This window comes from Mustela putorius, unplaced genomic scaffold, assembly GCF_011764305.1.
Source record: "Mustela putorius furo isolate JIRA1106 unplaced genomic scaffold, ASM1176430v1.1 tig00003853_pilon_pilon_pilon, whole genome shotgun sequence".
NCBI lineage: Eukaryota > Metazoa > Chordata > Mammalia > Carnivora > Mustelidae > Mustela > Mustela putorius.
Genome location: NW_025422005.1, coordinates 14918963 through 14941963, shown reverse-complemented (window position 1 = coordinate 14941963; position 23001 = coordinate 14918963). Strand labels below are relative to the sequence as shown.

The window sequence follows — 23001 nt, the reverse complement described above, 5'->3', positions numbered from 1 at the left end:
GTCTCTTATCTCTCAACTTCATTGAGATAAAATTCAATATCATGTAACTCACCCATCTAAAATCTGCAGTTCACTGGATTTTATCATGTTGAGAGTTGCACAGTCATAAATACAGTCAGTACTGGGACATTTTTATTACTCTGAAAAGAAATCCTGTTTTCCTAATAAGGGAAACATCACCCATCACCCCCAGCCAGCCCTAGGGTAGCCCCTAATCTACTTTCTGTCTCTTATAGATTTGCCTGGACATTTCATATAAATGGAATCATATAGTATCTTGTCCTTTGTGATGACTTACGTCTCTTAGCATAATGTTCTTATCGCTGAATAATATCTGTTGTATGGATATACCATATTTTATCTATTGGTAAGTAACTCTGGATGGTTGATATTTGAGTTATTTCCACTTTTCAGCTGGTATGGATAATGCTGCTTTGAACATTTTATGTACACTTTTTGTGTCAACATTTAGCCTCTCTCTTCTCATTACAAAATAGAAAAGAGGTGAGATTTTAAAATTTTAGTGGCTCCTTTTTGCTGAAAATAAGAAATTAAAATATCTTAATAAGAATTCTGTAGTTTTTCACAACTTGGCTATAATATCAGGCTGTAATAATACCAGTCCCATTTCTCTCTGTTTAACTCTCCTCCGTAGACCCTTTCCAAAGAGAACCCTTTTTCAGTTTGCAGAACATGTTTTGCCTTCTTACCTCTGAAGCCATTAACTTTCTTTTTGATATCCTGTTTCTAATTCTTGGTCTGAACTGAAGCTTTTTCCCTCTCAAGATACAATTCAGATGTCACCAGACCTTTGCAAAGTTTCAGACCTGGTTACTTCTGGTTTTCAGCAGTACTTTTAATGTACATCAAATAGTAATTATCACAGGATTTGTTTCTTTATTTACCTGTGACTTCCTTTCTGTTGGAGCTCCTTTCAGATAAGAAGTATTTTATCTCTATAGCTTAATACAGACCTTGATGGAGCATTGAAGCTTACAGTTGACTTAAGAGAGAGGATGGGGTGCCTGGGTGGCTCAGTTGGTTAAGTGACTGCCTTCAGCTCAGGTCACGATCCTAGAGTCCCAGGATCAAGTCCTGCGGCAAGCTCCCTGCTCAGCAGGAAGTCTGCTTTTTCCTGTGACCTTCCCCCTCTCGTGCTCTCTCTCTCTCTCTCATTCTCTCCTTCTCAAATAAATAAAATCTTTTAAAAAAAGGATTTAAAATTAGGTATTGTATCAAATTGGTCTGTATTATGATCTCTGCGTGGTATCTTTTCTGTTTTTTTATTCTGTTTTAGTATCAGTTATACCTCAATTACAAACAATACTGAAGCTACCTAAAGAAAAAAAAAATCTGTTGTTATGTCTTCTTTTTCCCTGTGGTCCTATGTCCTTATTGATCCTAGGACTGCTGAAATTGGCTTAGTCACCTCTGTAATTCTGAGATTCTGAACTTTTTTAAAAAAGATTTTATTTATTGATTTTGAGAGAAAGAGAGCAAGAAAGAACAGGAGAAGGGGGAGGGTAAAAGGGTGAGGGAGAAGCAGACTCCCTGCTGAGCAGGGAGCCCATCCCAGGACCCTGTGATCAGGACCTGAGCTGAAGGCAGACACTTAACCTCCTGACCCTCAGGCATCTCCTGAGACTCTGAATTTTTTTAAATTTTAGTTTAGGATATTACTGATTTACTCTATGATAATCTTGTCTTGCTTTACGACTGAGCCATCCAGGTGCCCCTCTCTTCTTTCTTGTTGATTAGGTGGGCATTGGTAGTGATAATGTCAGAGAGAATGTGAAAAATGTCATGATATTAAGGAAAGTGTTTTAGTATCCTGTATGATGCTCCTTTCTAGTTGAGTATACCTGCTTTTATGTATTTCCCAGTCTCTAATAAATATCTGTAAATATTGGGAAACAAATGGTCTGAAGGAAACACTAATATGATATGAAAAACTAAGAGGGAAAACGATTTACCCATCCAGCTGCTAGCAGGTCATAGTATTGAAAGTAACCAAGTAAGGAAAACGTTGGAATCTTTCCAGTCTTCCCCAAATTGAACCTGGTTATTTCTATATGGGAGCTGAAGCTCTTAGAATGTTTTCACTAAATGAACTTTATCAAAGTTAAAAAAAAAAAAAGGTAATGACTTTATGGTTTACCTTTATATTTTCAAAAGATCCTTTATATTGGTCAGCAATCACCAAATATCGATTTTTTAAGGAAATTTTTTTAAGGTAGAAGTCTTGAATGAAAATCACTAGTGAGCTGAAGTTTTCAGAGTCACAGTTTTAGAGGTTCCCTCTCTTGTACCAAAAATTTTGTTTATATATACTTTCTATTCTGTAAAGACATATTATAACTTATATTAATGTGACTAATATTTTACTCCAGCTACTGGGTAGTTGGCTTGTTTTTGCCTTTAATCTTTTTTAGGAAGTAGAAGGTATTAAAATGTGCATGCCTAAAACTGCAGAAAATTAAAAGACTTCAAAAATCATTTTAAGCAGGGGCACCTGGGTGGCTCAAGTGGGTTAAAGCCTCTGCCTTCAGCTCAGGTCATGGTCCCAGGGTCCTGGGATCGAGCCCCACATCGGGCTGTCTGCTCAGCAAGGAACCTGCTTCCCTTCCTCTCTCTCTCTCTGCCTGCCTCTCTGCCAACTTGTGATTTCTGTCTGTCAAATAAATAAATAAAATCTTTAAAAAAAAAAATCATTTTAAGCAGAAACTGTGTATCACCGCCCAGGTACAAAAAATTAAATAGTGTATGGTCTTTCCTGTTAAAAACTCCCTCTCTTCTCAAAGTAATGTATCTGCTTAAAAAAAAAAAGTCCCTGCTTTTATTGACAGTTTGCCATCCATGTATTTCTAAACTAATTTAGTCAAATGCTTTCTTCTTTGGAACTTCTTGGGAATCATACTGTGTATATTCTTTATGAGAGTCATTCAGGTTGTGGTGTGTTGTTGTAATTTTTCATTGAATTTCTGTATAGGAAGATCTTGCATTATTGATCCATCCTCCTGTTAATGAACAGGTATATTATTTCTAGTTTTTGCTTACTAAGAGCAATACAACTATGAACATTTTTGTACATGTGCCTTGTTGCACATTTTCCTGTTTCTCACAGATGTATGGCTAGGAATGGAGTAGCTAGATCATAGGGTTTGCCTACTTTCATAGTTAGTAGCTAGTACCACATTCTTTCCCAAAGTGGTTGTACAAATTTATTTTCCCACCAGCAAATGAGTGAGAATTCTAGAAGCTGCCCATTGTTGCCAAGGCAAAAATATAATATCTTTCTTCTTCTTCTTCCTTTTTTTTTTTTTAAAGATATTGTTTATTTATTTGACAGACACATTGAGAGGGGGAACACAAGCAAGGGGGTAGAAAAGGGAGAAGCAGGCCTCCCGCTGAGCAGGGAGCCCAACGCAATATGGGGCTCGATTCTAGGACGCCGGGATCATGACCCGAGCTGAAGGCAGCTGCTTAATGACCAAGCCACCCAGGCACCCAAAAAATAGAATATCTTTAAAAAATATAAAAGTTTATTGGGCATATTATCTTTTTTAAACTTTAATGCAGTGCACCAGTGTACTTCATGAGATTGTTGATTAATTTTGCTTTGGATTAATATTACATGAAAAACAATAATCTTTTTTGCTTTGGAATTGGTTAAGTATTGTCATAATCGGCTATTTTATACCTCTTCCCTGCCTCCATAATTGAGATGGTAGTAATATGTGTGAAATAATGTTTTTTTCCTTCTACGAAAACTCTTTTCCTCTACCTTTGAAGTACATGAATTTTAACAGTATGATCTGAGATGGAGTAATTTAGCCAGGAAGAAGAAACTCCAGTCAGAGATTAAAAGTTTTAATAATCATTTATTTAGAAATATTTTGAAAGAGGTATTCAAAGTTGTGTGTAACAACAACTTCATTAGTCCTGTGCCATTTTCTTGGGTTAGGCTTGTGTTAACTACTTACATTTTGTATAATTTCTCATTGAAGGTGGTATACTCTTTTTCCCTGGCAAAGATATTAAGCTCTATAATACACTAAAAGCAAACGTATAGTGTGTTGTGCAGTGTGACACTTGTAATAGGGGTCTTTTTGCATTAAGCAGAGCGCAATTGCAGATCAAAGATTTATTGCATGGAGCAGCTTGTTTCTAGGGAAAAAAATGTCTTTTAAAGACTTTTATTTGACAGTGAGAGAGAGCGAGCCCAAGCACCAGGAGCAGTTGGCAGAGGGAGAGGGAGAAGCAGGCCCTTGCTAAGCAGAGAGTCTGATGCAGGACTCTATCCCAGAACCCCAGGATCATGACCTGAGCCGATGGCAGATAAATAACGGACTGAGCCACCCAGGTGCCCCTAGGAAAAATTTAGAATGATATGATTTTTGTGATTCTCCTGTTACTTGTTTTTTTTTTTAAATGTTTCTCTCAGAAGCAAATCATTGAAGGGAGCAGCATTGGTTTCATCTTTTTTCTGGTGGGGAATGGGGTAATTTGTCATCTTCCAGAATTCAGTCAGGTGTCCTTTTTATTACTTCCTTGTTGTAGATAATGCCTACCCATGTGAACATTTTTATTTCCTTCAGAGGTTCCTCAGAGGGGGTGCTTCGGCAGGTCATGGGTCTTGGAGGATTTCAGACTGTGGCCAGAGATGGTTCCTGTGCTCTCTGGCCACATGGACTGCCTGGTCACTGGCCCTGCTCTTTCTGTCCTCTCCTCCCCACAGACCTCAGCTCCCATCCCTGGCAGAGAGATATCAGCCCTGCACACCAGCCACTACCCTTCTCCTATTATTTGATACAGATTTATTTTCTCTGGCTTGTTTTCATTAGTAGAAACCCCCAATTTTAGGAGGGAGTGCCCTATAGAATATACGATACTGAAGGATTTCTGCAGTTTGGCATAGCCATTTGGGAATGGGAAAGGTTGCACACCACAGGAATATTTGCCTGTGCAGGTTGTTTTTCACTAGTGCTTGTTTAAGGAAATTTTTAATGTAGTAATAGCACAATACTTTTGGCTTTGGCAAATGCTGTATTTCTTTCTCTCAAACATTTGTATTTTTTTTTTTAATTAAAGATTTTATTTATTTATTTATTTGACAGACAGAGATCACAAGTAGGCAGAGAGGCAGGTAGAAAGAGAGAGAGGAGGAAGCAGGCTCTCCGCGGAGCGGACAGCCCGATGCGGGGCTCGATCCCAGGACCCTGGGATCATGACCTGAGCCGAAGGCAGAGGCTTTAACCCACTGAGCCACCCAGGCGCCCCTCCAAACATTTGTATTTTATTGGCTGACCTAATACCCTTAAAAAGTACACTCAAGTAGTTTTCAGGCGAAAATGAATGAGATGAACACTGACCTTTATCTGTAATCATTCATGTGGGTTTTTTTTTTTCATCTTCATCAGTATATGGAAGAAACTCTTTATAGTTCTAAAAAGTATATTTTTTTCTTTTATATTCTGATTATTTTACATATTCATTTCTATTGATAACAGTCCACATCTATATATTTTTTATGTCTTTAGTCCACTTGTTACTATATTTTCCTGTTACTTGCTATTTCTACCTTTTTTGCTATCACGTGTAGTACTGCTGGATAGATCTTTGAAGTTCCTAATTTTTGAGGTGAGATTATTTCTTTAGAAGATTTGTACCGTAATTTGGAATCGCTTTTTGGGTGGTTTTAATGCAGTTGTGACACACTGCTCTGTAGTTTGGGAGACAAGGTAAACTCGTTCTGAGTACCTACCTATATTCTGTTTATTCAATACCTGCCAGTACGGTCAAGGTTTTTTTGTGTGTTTGTGTGTGTGTGTGTTTTTTTGTTTTTGTTTTTGTTTTTGTTTTTTTTGTAAATTTTACTTTTGTTATTAATGACATGTATGAGTACTATGTTTTATTCTTTTTTTTAAAGTTTTATTTATTTATTTGACAGAGAGAACACCGTGAGATAGGGAACATAAGCAAGGGGAATGGAAGAGGAAGAAGCAGGCTTCCTGCTGAGCAGGGACCCCCCCTGATGCAGGGCTTGATCCCAGGACCCTGGTTGGGATCATGACCTGAACTGAAGGCAGACGCCCAATGACTGAGCCATTCAGGCGCCCATATTCTTTCTTTTCTTTTTTTTTTTTTTTAAGATTTTATTTATTTGTTAGCAAGAGAGCACAAGCAGAGGGAGAAGCAGGCTTCCACTGAACAAGGAGCGTGATGTGGGACTGGATCCCAGGATCCTGGGACCATGACCCAAGCTGAAGGCATATGCTCAAGCCACCCAGGTGTCCCAATATTTATTCTTAATAGCAATTTATTTTTTGTATTTTCCTATATTATTATGATATATATTATTCTCAGTAAACTTAATCTTTGTTTTATCAGGATGAATTGGAGATTTGACGTAACATTTATATAGCTAATAACTTACTAGTTTTCACTTTCATTGCATGAATTTCTTTTTTTAATGTTTAAATATATATCCATTTTGCTGTTTTACTTTAGCTATATATTTAAAATAATTGATTCTAAAACATGTGAAATAAGATACATTTATAAAACCTAGTCAAGGAGAAATTTGGTTGCAAGAATTCATTTCTAGTTATTGTTTTTCTAAAGTAGATGCTTAAATGGTAATCCAGTTTTTGTCCTTTGAAAGATTTTCCTGAGGCTTATAAATGCAGTAGCATTTCACAGTAAACCTTGTGTCCATATAAATGTAATTTTTATTCAAAATTGGAAAAGTTTTTAAAGAAAATCATAGAGCAATTCAAAAAACAAGAAAAATTAAATACAATTACTTTAAGTCTTAAACTTTGGTTAGTATTATTCATATCTCTTTTAGCCTTTAAGCTTTTTGCTTCTAGTTAAAGCTGTTTTTATTTATTCATTTATTTAAAGATTTTATTTATTTATTTGACAGACAGAGATCACAAGTAGGCAGAGAGGCAGGCAGAGAGGGAAAGAGAGAAAGAGAGGAGGAAGCAGGCTCCCTGCCGAGCAGAGAGCCCGATGCGGGACTCGATCCCTGGACCCTGAGATCATGACCTGAACCAAAGGCAGAGACTTAACTCATTGAGCCACCCAAGCACCCTAGTTTATTTATTTTTAAAGATTCTATCTATTTATTTGACTGACAGAGATCACAAGTAGACAGAGAGGCAGGCAGAGAGAGAGGAAGGGAAGCAGGCTCCCTGCCCAGCAGAGGGCCAGATGACACAGACGGGGTCCTATCCCAGGACTCCAGGGTCATGACCCTAGCCAAAGGCAGAGGTTTTAACCCACTGAGCCACCCGGGCACCTCTAAAGCCATTTTAGATAGACATAGGGATTCTAAAGTTCGGTTACTGGGGAGTAGACTTTCTTCAGAGTTTCTGACTGTGTGAATTCCAAGAAAAGCTGATACCATTTGAAAACCACTTTCCTTTCTACCTGGGGAGAGTTTTCAACTGTGAGAGAAATCAGGGGATTTAAGAACTTAGATGGAGAAAATACCTAATCAAATGTTATCATTTCTTTGAATTATGAAGTTAGGCAAAAGCTGTCACTAGTTCTTATTTTTTTTAATGCATAAGTAAAGAACACATATGTTACTATACCACAAATTTACCTTAGTATTTTAATATCTACATTTCAATATAATTAGTTTTGTCATTAGCCTATGTATTTTATGCATTTCAAAATATTCGAGGAGAGGTCTGTAGTTTCCCCCAGATTGTAAAAGGTTTCATGGCCTTCCCCCCAAATTTGAGAACCTCACCTTAAGGTGAATAAATTTTTTTATATTTGATGACAACAGAATTACCCCCCATTCATGGGCATTTTCCAGACTCAGTGGTAGTCTGGATTAGATTGTGTTAGAGATGAGCTGGCTAGGTTGATTGCTAGGCTTTAGGAAGTGGCCTGGGTAAATTGTTTTCATTTCCATCATAGATTGATGGGGACTTTATTGCCAGTGATAAGTGGGAAAGTAATTTTTGTTTACTTAAAAACACATGTAATTATTTTTCTATACAAATTTATGACTTTGAACTATATTAGAAAATAAAAATGAGAAAAAAACCCTGTAATGCTTTCTGTTAAGATATTTGCATATCTCCTTTTTATTTTTATTATTTATTTTTTCCTTACAGATCTTTTTAATATAATACATATACCTATGAGTATGTGTATATGTGTGTGCACTTTATTTATACACATATACGTTAGACATAGAATGGAGGCAAAGCTATATGTGTAGAAATATACACGCATGTGACTATACATGTATATTTAGGTATACTCTATAAGTTGCCCCATTTTGTTCAGTTTTATTGAGGTATATTTACATAATATAAAATTCACCGTTTTAGTGTACAGGTCTAGGAGTCTTGACAATCTCCTAGAGACATGTATTTCCCATTGTAGTCAAAATATAGAACGGTTACTTCACTCTAAAAACAGTGTTGTGCCCCTTCTGTAGTCATCCTCTTTCCCTTGCAATCGTTTCTTTTTTGTTTCTTTTACAAAATGTCACATAAGTGGCATTGTACAGCATGTAATTTACATTTACCTTATTGCATTTAGCATAACTTTCCTTAAGGTTTTTGGTTTTATTATTTTTCATACAGATTTTATTTATTTATTTGAGAGAGAGTATGAACAGAGGGAGAGGTAGAGTGACAAGCGGACTCCAAGCTGAGCAGGGAGCCTGACGCAGGGCTCCATCCCAGGACCCTGAGATCATGACCTGAGCTGAAGGCAGATGCTTAACTGCTGAGCTATGCAGGTGCTCCTAATGTTTTTGGTTTTAGATTATGCTTCAGGAATCTTTTATCAAACTGATGATAATAGTCATTTTTTCCCCTAATCATTCTATTGCTCCATTTTGAAATTTTAAGTCTTTAGTCGGTCTGACACTTATTTTAGTATGAATTGTGAGATAGAGAATTCAATTTGAAAAGGTAACCAGTTCAGCAATATTTATTAAGATTGGGTGACTAGTAGGGGCACCTGGGTGGCTCAGTGGGTTAAAGCCTCTGCCTTCAGCTCAGGTCATGATTCCAGGGTCATGGGATCGAGCCCCACATTGGGCTCTCTGCTCAGCAGGGAGCCTGCTTCCTTCCTCTCTCTCTGCCTGTCTGCCTACTGTGATCTCTGTCTGTCAAATAAATAAATAAATAAAATCTTAAAAAAAAAAAAAGATTGGGTGACTAGTATAAAGCTCTTACTAAATATTGATTTCCTCACAGGTAACACAAGTAGCAAGACAACCGGGACCCCCGACCCCTTCCCCTTATTCAGCACATGAAATAAGTAAGGGGCATCCAAATCTTGCGGCAACGCCCCCGGGACATGCATCGTCCCCTGGACTCTCTCAAGTAAGAAAAACTTTATTTTAAAAAAAATTTCCATATAAAAGTAGTTTTTCTGGTTTTCTGAAGCAAATTTCTGAGAAGTAACATACATTACTTGACGAATAGTTTTTCTTTAATTTATCTATTTTGTAATTTTTCAGACATACCTCTCATAATTGTGGCTACTGACAGTTTTATACAGTTATATTTATTGAGTCATTCAAAATGAACTATCATTGATACTTAGTTTTCCTTTTTTGCTGTTGAGGAAATTAGCGTATGGTTATAGAGGCCATTTAAAAAACCGCACAAATCACTTTTTTGCTTTCTAGTGTATAATCTGCTAGTTTTCTTTCTCTCTTTTTGGTGGAGTGGTGGTGGTTATTTTCTACTTAAAAAGAAATGGGTGTTTTTACCTCTTAGAGCAATAGTAGTGGGCTTCTTTGTTGGTTTGGTTTTTTATTTCATAAATAGGTTATTGGACCTTCTTAGGCTTAAAATTATGTTGGATTGTTAAAGAATGTGAATTTTATAGTGTATTTTCAATTAACAGGTGCAGGGGACATTGAAACCCTGTTGTAAGAAGTCACTGTGGCTCCCCTTCATCTTAAGCCATTTCCCACGATTCTGATTAGCTTGTACCATTCCACCATTATATGCTTATTTGGGCTTTGTTGTGGTTAAGAGCATGCTGGAATTATGAAGTCTCTTAGTGGAATGTGGAGAGAGTCAAGCTAACTGACCCATGCTGTTTGAGACTATTAGTGTTTATACATAGCAACTGCACCTTTTAATAATGAAAATTTTTTATTTTCAATTGTTGCTTCCATGTTTTAGGCTTTTTAGAACTTACATAATAAGAGATAAAATATTACTTATTCAAAGTAATGCTAAAAGCTGGAGATTGTGTTACAGGGCTGATTATTGTTTTTTTAAAGACTGTGGAACATTTGGAGAAGGAATGTACAACTTTCCAAACCATGATTGATATTTTAAAAAGTACATAAATTAATTTGCACTTAGTTTTATGCTTAAACTTGGTTTAAGTCATTCCTATTTAATTCTGAGTTTTAAAACTAAAATGGCAAAATGAACTCTTAATTGTTTAAAAGGGAGGTTCTTGTGTTGGCTTTCATGGCATGGAGCAGAACCACCCAAGCTATTAATATTGTGTATTAGTCCAATTCTAATCAAGAAGAAAAAAACTATGTTGTAATGTAAATAGGGAAAATTTAATATAGAAGATTATTCAGGGGACACCTGTCTGGCTCAATAGGTAGAGCATGTGACTCTCAATCTGGGGGTTGTGGGTTTGAGCCCCATGTTGGGTTATAATAGATTATTTTTAAAAAAGAGATTATTCAGTATAATTGGGGATTGGAGTAATGAAGGATTGGCTTATTAAAGAAAGAGAACTCTAAAGAATATACAAATAGCAACTATAAGGAGCAGATGCTTATCCTGGGGTTGAGACAATACATAGGTAAGAGTCTACTTCTCCAGGGCTGATTCTGGAGAGTGCATGGCTGTGGCTCACCTCATGGTACACAAGTCATTGTAGTATTGTATTAGTGGAATATGGTAGAAACCCTTCCTCTGGAACTTGCTGGAAATGTACTTTATTGAGTGTTGGGCCAAGCTGGATCTTCTAGTGCCAGTCTCCTTTAGCAAAGAGCCACTGCAGTGTGCAGCGGCTAGAGGCTCCTTGTATAGCTTCTGTGTTTACCATAGATACTTCAGATAACCTTGACTATGCCGGATTATAGGCCCCACGTGGTAGCTTGTATCACAACCTAAACTTGCTGCAGGGACTTCTTTTGTTCCGTTCTTAACTCAAAATGGTAAACCCCCACAGTGACTTTCTAAGTAGGTCAAAGTGTGGCACACTCCAATGTGTAGTGTATGTTGTCCTTAAAATTCCTAGGGGCGCCTGGGTGGTTCAGTAGGTTAAAGCCTCTGCCTTCAGCTCAGGTCATGATCTCGGGGTCCTGGGATCGAGCCCCGTATCGGGCTCTCTGCTCAGCAGGGAGCCTGTTTCCTCCTCTCTCTCTGCCTGCCTCTCTGCCTACTTGTGATCTCTGTCAAATAAATAAAATCTTAAAAAAAATAAAATTCCTAAAAAGGCTTCCAAACCTTGTGTCTGTCCCTTTTTTTCCCATGGTAGTTAGTGTTAGGTAAGAGACTCCTCTCCCATCTTGGGCTGAGATCCAGACCTTGTTGAAGAGGGCATACGCGCAGCTCACGGAGTGGTAGAGAAGTTGTGGTGACATTCCAGTAGAATTTACTAGAAATCCACCCTCTGCAACTTCCCAGAATGCTGCCCTCTGGGGTGGTGAGGGAAAGCTTTTCACAGGTAGTTTTCTTAGAGGAGGTATTTTGCTGCCTAAGAAGATTCCAGGAGTAGCTGTTAACCAGTGGGGCCAGCTGGCTGCTGCGCATTGCTCTAGCAGCCTCGTACTGAAGATGTGTACTCTAGGGCAGCTGAGCCCTGGAGAAGCCAGATTCTGGAAAACCTGCTCATAATGCAGGAGCTTGGTGTGCAAGCCAAATAGGAACCAGGAATCAAAACCCTTTCCTCCTGCACTATGTCTGTGGGGCCCTCTATTGACAAAGCATAACATTGTGTCAGCTGAAATGGAAAAATACTTAAAATATTTTAAAATATTTAAGTATTAGGGAGCCCAGATCCATTTTGAGTATAGAGACAAAAAAGGTAAATTGTGAACTTAAAAGCAACTGATCAGTGGCACATAAAGGAAATAACTTAATTTTCAGTTTCAAATTCTTACTGTTTCAAGTTATGATTTGACCTAGGCAGTTGGCTCAAAGCACTTAAGTTTTCTGAAAGACCTTGCTGCTTAAAAATGCATAGTTTGTATTTAAAAAAGAAAGTTCTCCCTGCGGTCTCAGCTGCTGAGCCCACAGATGGCTTTATGTATGCGATTTTATTAGTTACCTTTAGAAGTCAAGAGTACATGGATCTTAGGAGAACAGTCACCATGTATTATCTGTCTTGCTTTCCTTGTGGTCTCTTTGGCTACCATAGTGCCTATACGATTAAGGAACCCAGTAAATCACCTGGTCACAGTCCCCTCTTTCCTTTCCCTTTCAAACAAAGGCTGATTTACAGGGATTCATTGGTTTCTGAGCAATGTCTTAACCTCTGTTGATAGAGTGAGGAATTTTTTCTGGGTGGCATGCTTGGAAAATTGAGGAGTTTTGTGGGAAACTCAAGTCTCCTTAGGTTTCACAGTTAACATATTCTTGGAGCATAATGGAAAACAGAGCCTTCAAATAGAGGAAAAAGGATTACACGCTTGGGCTCAAACAGGCCTAGCGTCTGGGGCTCAGTCTTTCACTTTCTGGTTACATGATGTTGTGTAAATTATTTAATATTTCTTGAACATGGTTTTATCATCTGCTATATAGGTGAGAATTTGAATTCGACCATCCTTCAATAAGGTTTTTATGAGGTTTATATAAAATCCTGCCTTAGATTTGGATACAGTAAATGCTCTCTGTAGGTGGCATTTACTGGTTTCATGGCTGTCATACTGGTTTTCCTCAGGACTTACGTGTGTGTGGCTGTGTACGTGTGTATGTGTGTCTAACTCATCTAATTTAGCTACATGACTGGTATTACTGTAAAATTCAGAAGTTCTCCCCAAGAGCTCGAGATCTCTTCCAAGTTTTTGCTTTATCCTTTGCAGGATAAAGGAAGAGGCCAGCCTTGTTTATTTTCCTTTAGCAGTTAGTGTCGTTTATTCTTATGCACAAATCAACTAAAGTTAAGAATAAAGACACTCTTGGGCACATGGGTGGCTCAGTGGGTTAAGCCTCTGCCTTCAACTCAAGTCATGGTCTCAGGGTCCTGGGATCCAGGCCCCATCTGGCTCTCTGCTCAGCAGGGAGCCTGCTTCCCTGTCTCTCTCTGCCTGCCTCTCTGTCTACTTGTGATTTCTCTGTGTCAGATAAATAAATAAATAATTCTTTATAAAAAAGAAAAAAGAAGAAGAAGACTCTCGTTCTGCCACATGCCATTTATGATGAGTCTCACCTGCTTCTGTGATCGTGTTTTTGTCCTAGGTAGTTACCTGTGTCTGTGACTTAATGTTTGACACTAAATGAATCTATTAGGATTTAAGTGAAAGCAACTAAGTTGAAGAAGAGTGAATTTCATAGCTTTGAAACATAAAAGAAGGAAAATGTAGAAAATTGCTCCCAGTCTGTTTCTTAACTTTATTTAGAAAAGATTTTATTTATTTACTTGGGAGAGAGTGAGCGAGCAAGCAAGCATGAGGTGGGGGAGAAGGAGAAACAGAATCCCTGCTGAGCAGAGAGCCTAATGCAGGGCTCCATCCCAGGACCTGAGCCGAATTTAACCGAGGCAGATATTTAACCATCTGAGCCACCCAGGCATACCCTCTCTGGCCCCCACCTCCTCCCCCACGCCTATTTCTTTTCTTTTCTTTCTTCCTTCCTTTTTTTTTTTTTTTAAGATTTTATTTATTTGACAGTGAGATAGGGAATACAAGCAGGGGGAGTGGGAGAAGGGGGAAGGCTTCCCACTGAGTCGGGAGCCTGATGCAATGCTTGATTCCCAGACCTTGGGACCACAACCCCAACCAAAGGCAGATGCTCAACGACTGAGCCACCAAGGGCCCCCCGTCCCCATCTGTTTCTGTTTCATCAATGGCAACCTCTTCATCTACTTCTTTCCCTTCAAGATAGGATTTTACATATGTGTGTGTGCATGCTAAATTTTAAAGCTTTATTTGCATTTTCGTTGTTATATGACTTCTAAATTTTTCTAGTCCTCTCCTTTCTGGGGGTTTTTGGGGGCTTTTTTGAGAGTGGAAGAGGGGAGGGAGAGAAAGAATCTTGAGGAGCTTCTTCATCCTCTTTCTCATGACCCTGAGATCATGACTTGAGCTGAAATCCAGAATCAGAGGCTTAACCAACCGAGCCACCCAGGGGCCCCCTCTGGTGGTTTTGTTTAATCAGAGTGAGAAACTTTGGACTATTAGTCTAGAAGGGATTAATAGTTCAAAGGATATTTTCAAGCTACAGGGAATTTGAGAGACACAGAGTCTCTTTAAGTGTGGATTTTTTTTCATTTACCCTGAAATGGCAGCACTTTAATAGTCTCTAAATCCAAAATGTCCTTACTTGGGAAATGGTGAAGAATTTGGAATTTAAAAGTATCTTTTGGGGCAGATTTCAAAGTAAGTAGAAAAATGTACTCTCCCAGGAGTCAAGAGACCTGAGTCTCGGTCCTGCCAGTATTATTGCAAATTTTGACCCAGTGGAAGTTCTTACTAATGCGCGGTTTTTCTCTTTGTAAACAAGAGGCTCGTATTAAGTGAGATTGGAATTCCCTTTAAGATTTTCATGGGTTTTATTTTTTATTTTTATTTTTTTTAGATTTTATTTATTTATTTGACAGAGCACAAGCCGGGGGAGCAGCAGAGAGAGAGAGGGAGAAGCAGGTTCCCCCCTGAGCAAGGAACCTGATGTGGGACTCATCCTAGGACTCTGGGATCATGAGCTGATCCCAGAGCGTCTGACCTGGCAGATGCTTAACTGACTGAGCCACCCAAGCGCCCCTCTTCATGGGTTTTGGAAACTAGTTCAGAGTAGACGATTCTTATTATGAAAATCTTCTGAATGCTGTATATATTTTTTTAAGATTATTTATTTATATATTTGATAGAGATCACAAGTAGGCAGAGAGGCAGGAAGAGAGAGAGAAGGGGGAAGCAGCCTCCTCCTGAGCAGAGAGCCTGATGCGGGGCTCAATCCCAGGACCCTGGGATCATGACCTGAGCTGAAGGCAGAGGCCCAAACCCACTGAGCCACCCAGGCACTCCAATGCTGTATTTTTTTATTTAAACTTAGACAAACTTTTATATTGTTTTACTTTTCATCTTTTCAAAAAATAACAGAAGTTTGTTATTTGGATTATTTTAGGTTAAGCAAAACAACTGTTTCCTACTTATTGCTTAATTGTAGTTACACATTTGCTTTGACTCAGTTAATTTTTACATAATTGAGCAAAATTACCAAACAAGGAGATCAGACTGGCACTGATTACCAGGTTCAACATTGAGGCCTTTTTCTCCCCACTCCTTGATGTCACTGTGTGACTGTGTGACTCCTAAGCTATGCTCACAGTAGGTAGTGAGAAAGTGTGGTCAGAACATTGCCAAAGAAGTGGAGCAATAGATGTTTTCTGTATGCTTTTGGAAATTTCTTTCAGTTTCCCTTTCTTCAGAGAGATCAGTTCAATCATGTTTTATAGTGGACTGAGAATGGTGATAGCATATGATCCCCTAGTTCAATTCTTTATTGTTTCTGGAAATACTAAGCAAAGGACTTCTTCACTGAGGAATAGTTCTTGGTCATGATATTTCTTCTCTTTTTAAAATTTTATTAAGTTTTAGATTTTAGTTCCAGTATAATTAACACAGTGTTCTGGTGTACAGTACACTGATTCAGTAATTGTATACATTGCACAGTGCTTATTACGGTAAGTGTACCATGATATATATTTTAAACATTACAATTTTCATTATTAGTACATTTCAGATGAGTCATGGTTCCTATAGTCTCTTCATTTTAACTTACAGACTTCACTTTCCTTTCAGAAGTCTTATTTTACTACAGAAAAATTCTCGTGTTTCTTTGCAGTTCTTGATTGATTATTTTAGGCTTTGCAAATTGTTTTTTATGATTAAGATACCGATTTTATTTACTTCATGCAAGCTTTTATAATTTTTTGGGTTTTTTTGTCTTTCATGAAGAAAATTAATTCTGATTTGACAACTCTGATGGTCAGGCTTATAATAAGCAGGATAAAATAGAGGAAGCTTTGAAATTTTTTTTCATATTTCATTATTGAAATAGATGAGTATTGAATTTCTATAAGAAAGCAAAGCAAATTTTATTATGTTTTACTCCCCTTCTTCCTTTGGAACACATCATAGCTATCTAAGGCAGTCTTTTTTTTTTTTTTAAAGATGTGTGGTGTTTGGAAGCTGCATTTCTACCACATACGGATTTGATGTGGGTTCAGAAACCTGCAGTGCTAACTGTATTGAGTTGACCCTCATGGTGCTAAATCATCTGTTTCTTTTTTCCCCCCTAGTTGTTAATATATGTACTTAAAAATGTATACCTTGTTGAAAACTGCAACACACACTGTCCTTAACCACTTTATCAATTAACATACCTTTACAAATTAGCGTAGAATACCATTAGCGTAGAAGATATAAGGACCAATAAAATATCTAGATCATTTATGTATGTGGTTTCATCTGGTATATGCTAAATAATTGTGATAAGCTTTTCCCTCTAATTGTTGAGATTATTTTAATGTTGTTATATTTGGAGAATTTCAGCTGTTTTGTCTTTTTTGTTTTTATTATTAAAATAATTGTAACAGGGCGCCTGGGTGGCTCAGTGGGTTGAGCCGCTGCCTTCGGCTCAGGTCATGATCTCGGAGTCCCGGGATCGAGTCCCACATCGGGCTCTCTGCTCAGCAGGGAGCCTGCTTCCTCCTCTCTCTTTCTCTGCCTGCCTCTTTCCCTACTTGAGATCTCTGTCTATCAAATAAACAAATAAAATCTTTAAAAAAAAAATAAAATAATTGTAACAGTATTTATAAAGTAGGATTTCCGAATGTTTTTCTACTAGCTTAATTTCGTTTTTTATGTAGTCTTGTAACTTACCATGAAACATGACTAAAATAATTTTTATGTGCTTGATCATACTTTTCATTACATGTGTCTAGAAAAAAAATTCCAGTGATTTTTATTCAAAACTTCTTCTTTTTTTTTTGAACTATTGCTGCAAGGATGATAGTTAAGTTGTAAATATTACTCAGGTTTTCGTCACCCTAAACTCCGAGTTCTAGATTCTGTTTGGCAAATTGATAAGACGAGAACTTATATTTTGAAATATTAAAGTATAAGGAGTGAAAGTTTTAAAATGCTACATTAATTCAACCTTGTTTTAGAAAGTCAAAGAATTTTGTAAGAATCAATCTATAAAAACTGTTATTTCAAAAGCATTTCTTCTGTTGTCTTTGATAGGGGCTCTGGTTTTATTGATGATGTTCATTTTTTTCCAAACTCTGTCAGGGAGAAAAAGGTTTAGGATTCTGTGTTTGAGATCTTTAAGAGTTGCTTCCTCTGGACACATCATGAGGTGGGCACTGCTTCCTCCCCCTCCCCCTCCTCCTCCTTATCCTTGTCCTCCTCCTCTTCTTAGTTGAGGGTAGTCCACATACGTTACATCAGTTTTAGATATACAGCATAGTGATTCAGCAACTCTAAAGCTTATCCTGTACCAGTATAAGGTTTTAGATATACAGCATATGTTTTAGATATACAGCACAGTGATTCAGCAACTCTGTACCCTTATACTGTACTCACCACAAATGTAGCTGCCATCTGTCCCCATACAATGATACTCCAAACCTCTGACTGTAATCTCTATGGTGTAAATTTTATTCCTGTGACTTGTTCATTTCTTAACTGGAAGCCTATTATCTCTTACTCCTCTTCACTCATTTTCCCATTCCTCCAGCCCCCTTTCCTTTGGCAGCCATCAATTTGTTCTTTGTATATATACGTCTGATTCTGTGTTTTCTTGATTTCTGTGGCCACCACTCATCTGTTTTAATAGGTAGTGCATTCTCTCAGCATTTTCCTTGCAAGTTTACCACTTTGGAATTTCACATTTCACTTATTTTCCTGAGTTTTAGAAGACATAGTCACTTGAGTGCCATCAGTCTATTTTTTACTGGCTGTGACATTCAGAATTTTTAGATTTTATGGCTGTGAAAATTGCAACTTTAGTTTGGCTACAGAAATTAGCATGTGTCAGTAAATTTTGAGATGGGAAATTGAACAGGTGAATTTTAAAGATAATCAGGAGATGGAGCAGCCTGACAATTCAATTCAATCTGCTTGTGATATTTCCCACAGAAATTCATATTCCATTTGTCTTAGTCTGCTTGGGCTGCCATAACCACATAGACTGGGTGACTTTAACAGCAGACATTCATTTCTCATACTTCTGGAGGCTGGAAGTCCAAGATCAAGGTACTGGCTACATTGGTTCCTTGTGAGGTGTGAGGTCCTTTTTGGGTTGCAGGAGGCCACCTTCTTGTTACGTTCTCACATGACAAACAGACATGCAGGCTCTATGGTGTCCCTTGTAAAAGCACTACTCCCACCATGAGGGCCCCATCCCCATGACCTCATCTAAACCTAACTGTCTCTCAAAGACCTTATCTCCAAATATCATCACATTGGGGATAGGGCTTCAGTATATGAGTTTTGGGGGGTGGGTGAGGGAGACATACAACTCCATCCATGTACCATTTCTGTGATTCAGAGAGCTGTGGGGGGCAGTGGGCAGTTAAGACTATGGGAGAAAGGTCTGAAGATGAGTAAATACTAGGTAGAATATTGTCCTGAGTTTAATCGTACCCATCTGTACAATTGGTACAGATACCCCAGCTTAATGGGGTGGGAGGGGAACCAATTTCCAAGGAATGGAAGAACAGAGAAACTTACAAGAGTACATTTGACCCTTGAGTGAAACAGGTTGGAACTGTGTAGGTCTATTTAATTGTGGATTTTTATTTTTTTTTGATAAATGCACTACAGTACTGTAAATGTATTTACCTTATGGTTTTCTTAATATTTTCTTTTCTCTAGCTTACTTTATTATAAAAATAGTTTATAATACGTATAACATACAAAATACGTGTTAATCCACTGTTTATGTCATTGGTGGTGAGTCTTCTGGTCAGCAGTAAGCTGTTAGTAGTTAGATTTTCTTTCTTTTTTATTTTTATTTCATTATTTTTTTTATTTTAAGATTCTATTTATTTATTCAACACAGAGAGCGAGACAGGGAATAGGAGCCGGGGGAGAGGCTGAGGGATAAACAGGCTCCCCGCTGAGCAGGGAGCCCAATGTGGTGCTCAGTCCCAGGACTCTGGGATCATGACCTGAGCCAAAGGCAGAGCTTAATGACTGAGCCACCTAGGCTCAGTGCCTAACTACCTAACAGTAGTTGGGTTTTCAGGGAGTCAGAAGTTATATGTGGATTTTCAGCTGTGAGGAGGGTCATTGCTCTAATTCTTGAGTTGTGCAAGGGTCAACTCTGTTTTATCAAGGATCAGATGATTATTTGAAATGTTTTGCTAAATACAAGGTTTGGTATTTAAACTAGCATCTTGGAAAAAAGTTAGCATCTTTATAGAACTAAGAATTGTGAATTTCAATGACTCAACAGTCAACAAAAAGCAGACAGCACAAGTTATGTAACTTTGCAATAATTTTAAATTCTTCCAATAGTGAGGGAGAGGTTAAGTTACATTTAAAGCAGGTAGAATCAGTGTGCCTGGCTGGCTCCGTCAGAGCAGCATATGACTCTTGGGATGCCTGGGTGGCTCAGTGGGTTAAGCCTCTGTCTTCAGCTAGGGTTATGGTCTCAGTGTCCTGGGATCAAGCTCTGCATTGGGGTCTCTCTGCTCAGTGGGGAGCCTATTTACTGCCTCACTCTCACCCCCAGCCTCTGCCTGCCTTTCTGCCTACTTATGATCTCCACCTGTCAGATAAATAAATAAATAAATAAATAAATAATCTTTAAGGGGGGAAAAAAAAAAGAAAGAAAAGGCAGCATATGACTCTTGATCTCTGGGTTGTGAGTTTGAGCTCCATGTTGGTTCTAGAGATTACTTAAATATTTTTAAAAAGTAAAGCAAGCAGAATCAAGTAAGGATCAATAATTAATATTATACATTGATATATAAAATGACTCTTAAAATGTTAAAATTCACTTACCAAACAAATTTTTTTCTCAGTGCATAGATGTATTTACTATTCCTTTTTCTTACATACTCATTCACACCGATAGATGTAAGGAAGAGCTAAATCTGATTTTAAACTTTTATTTTTATTTATTTTTTTAAATTTAAATACAAATAGCCAACATATAGAACATCATTAGTTTTAGATTTTAAACTTTTTTTTTTTTAAGTTTTTAGGTGACCTTTCAAGGTTGTTTACGTAATCTCTTACACCCAACATGGGGCTTGAATTTAGGAACCTGAGATTAAGATTCCCATACTCTTCTGACTGAGCCAGCCAGACACCCTTGCTTTTAAGCTTTTTATCAATGGATGAATGCTTATTTTTTTTCTCAGTGAAGAGTCGTCTTAGTTTTCATGTGTTTCTGTCTGCCCAGTATTTTGTTTTGTACATACCTAACTAGGTAATATGTAGAAAAAAAATTACGTTGACAATATTTTGTTATACTTCACAGGCAAAATAAATCGCGTCCTCAGTTCCCTTCCAGTGAAACTCCATTTTCACATAGTATACTGTATTATTCAAAACTCTGTTTATTTCGGTTCTTATTCTTGAAAACCATTAAAATTAGACATCTTCTCTTACAGTTCATTTCCAAAATTTAAATCTCCCTGTTCAGTACAGTTGACAACATGACAACCTAAATAGTTACTTAACATTTTGTCAGGGGAAAGAAAACAGCTGTACTAAGTATTTCAAATAGAGGGGATTTTTTTTTTTTAAGATTTTATTTATTTATTTGACAGAGATCACAAGTAGGCAGAGAGGCAGGCAGAGAGAGAGGATGAAGCAGGCTCCCTGCCAAGCAGAGAGCCTGATGCAGGCCTCGATCCCAGGACCCTGAGCTCAGGACCTGAGCCGAAGGCAGAGGCTTAACCCACTGAGCCACCCAGGTGCTCCAAATAGAGAGGATTTAATACATAATTTTTTTATACCAGCTGATTGATTATCAAGGAGATGCTGAGGTAATCCAGAGATTAATAATCATAGGAAGCAGCTAACATCCCTAATGCTAGAGGAAAGAAAGAAGTGGTGGTGTTGCCAGACCTAGGAGCTTGGAGGAAGGGTCTTTGGGGACTATTGCTGACACTTCTGAGAAGGGATTTACTAAATTTTCGTCCTTAGACAACAGAAACTCTGTAGAGGAGAGAATTAGGTGAGGCTGATACTTTATATATGCCTATCTGTTGTTGGCATCTCTAATAGCTTTGAGAGGCTGGGATCTGAAATGGAGCTGGTGTCTGGAACCATGCTGACAGGGTGAAAGCACCCTCCTTCTTAGAGGAGGTTAGAGCTGAAAGATAATAGGTAAGTAACTGGCATATACAGTGGTAGAAGGATATGTAATTTCCTTACTAATAAAGAAATTTATATGGAACCAGAAAAAAACCCGAGTAGCCAGAGGAATGTTGAAAAAGAAAACCAAAGCTGACAGCATCACAATTCCAGACTTTAAGCTCTCTTACAAAGCTGTAATCATCAAAACAATATGGTACTGGCACAAAAACAGACACATAGATAACGGAACAGAATAGGGAGCCCAGAAATGGACCCTTAACTCTGGTCAGCTAATCTTCCACAAAGCAGGAAGGAATGTCTAATGAAAAAAGATAGTCTCTTCAAAAAATGGTGTTGGGAAAATTGGACAGCCACATTCAGAAGAATAAAATTGAATAATTTCCTTACACCACACACAAGAATGGACTCAAAATGGATGGAAGACCTCAGTGTGAGACAAGAATCCATCAAAATCCTTGAGGAGAACACAGGCAGCAACCTCTTCGACCTCAGTCAGTCACAGCAACTTCTTGGAAACATCACCAAAGACAAGGGAAACAAGGGCAAAAATGAGCTATTGGGACTTCATCAAGATAAAAACCTTTTGCACAGCAAACAGTTAGTAAAACCAAAAGACAACTGACAGAATAGGAGAAGATATTTGCAAACGACATACCAGATAAAGGGCTAGTATCCAAAATCTATGAAGAATTTATCAAACTCAACACCCAAAGAATAAATAATCCAGTCAAGAATTGGGCAGAGGACATGAACAGACATTTCTGCAAAGAAGACATCCAGATGGCCAGCAGACATATGAAGAAGTGTTCAACATCACTCGGCACCGGGGAAATACAAATCAAAACCACAATGAGAGGGGCGCCTGGGTGGCTCAGTGGGTTAAAACCTCTGCCTTCGGCTCAGGTCATGATCCTAGGGTTCTAGGATCAAGCCCCACATCAGACTGTCTTCTCAGCAGGGAACCTACTTCCCCCCGCCTGCCTCTTTGCCTGCCGACTTGTGATCTCTGTCAAATAAAATCTTAAAAAACAAACAAACAAACAAACAAACAAAAACCATAGTGCGATACCACCTCACACCACTCAGAATGGCTAAAATTAACGTCAGGAAACGACAGGTGTTGGTGAAGATGCAGAAAAGGGGGAACCCTCTTACACTGTTAGTGGGAATGCAAGCTGGTGCAGCCATTCTGGAAAGCAGTATGGAGGTTCCTCACAAAGTTGAAAACACAGCTACTCTACTACCCAGCAATCATACTACTGGGTATTTACCCTGAAGATACTTCTCTCTCTACCTCTGAAATGTAGTGATACAAAGGGGCACGTGTACCCCAATGTTTATAACAGCAATGTCCACAATAGCCAAACTATGGAAAGAGCCTAGATGTCCATCAACAGATGAACGGATAAAGATGATGTACACACACACACACACACTCTCACACACACTCTGAAATACTATGCAACCATCAA

The 23001-nt window shown here is 38.1% G+C and overlaps 1 protein-coding gene across 30 annotated transcripts in view; it reads left to right on the top strand.

Annotated features, from left to right (window-relative positions):
* EIF4G3 (eukaryotic translation initiation factor 4 gamma 3) overlaps positions 1-23001 on the top strand; it is a 346931-nt gene that overhangs the window by 113074 nt on the left and 210856 nt on the right. For 26 of the 30 annotated variants that reach the window (XM_045063898.1, XM_045063890.1, XM_045063889.1 and 23 more), the window contains exon 3: positions 9237-9365. The exons of the other annotated variants lie outside the window; for them this stretch is intronic. In XM_045063898.1, the coding sequence (XP_044919833.1) occupies positions 9237-9365 (129 nt within the window). The remainder of the gene's footprint in view (positions 1-9236; positions 9366-23001) is intronic. 30 annotated transcript variants of the gene reach the window in all.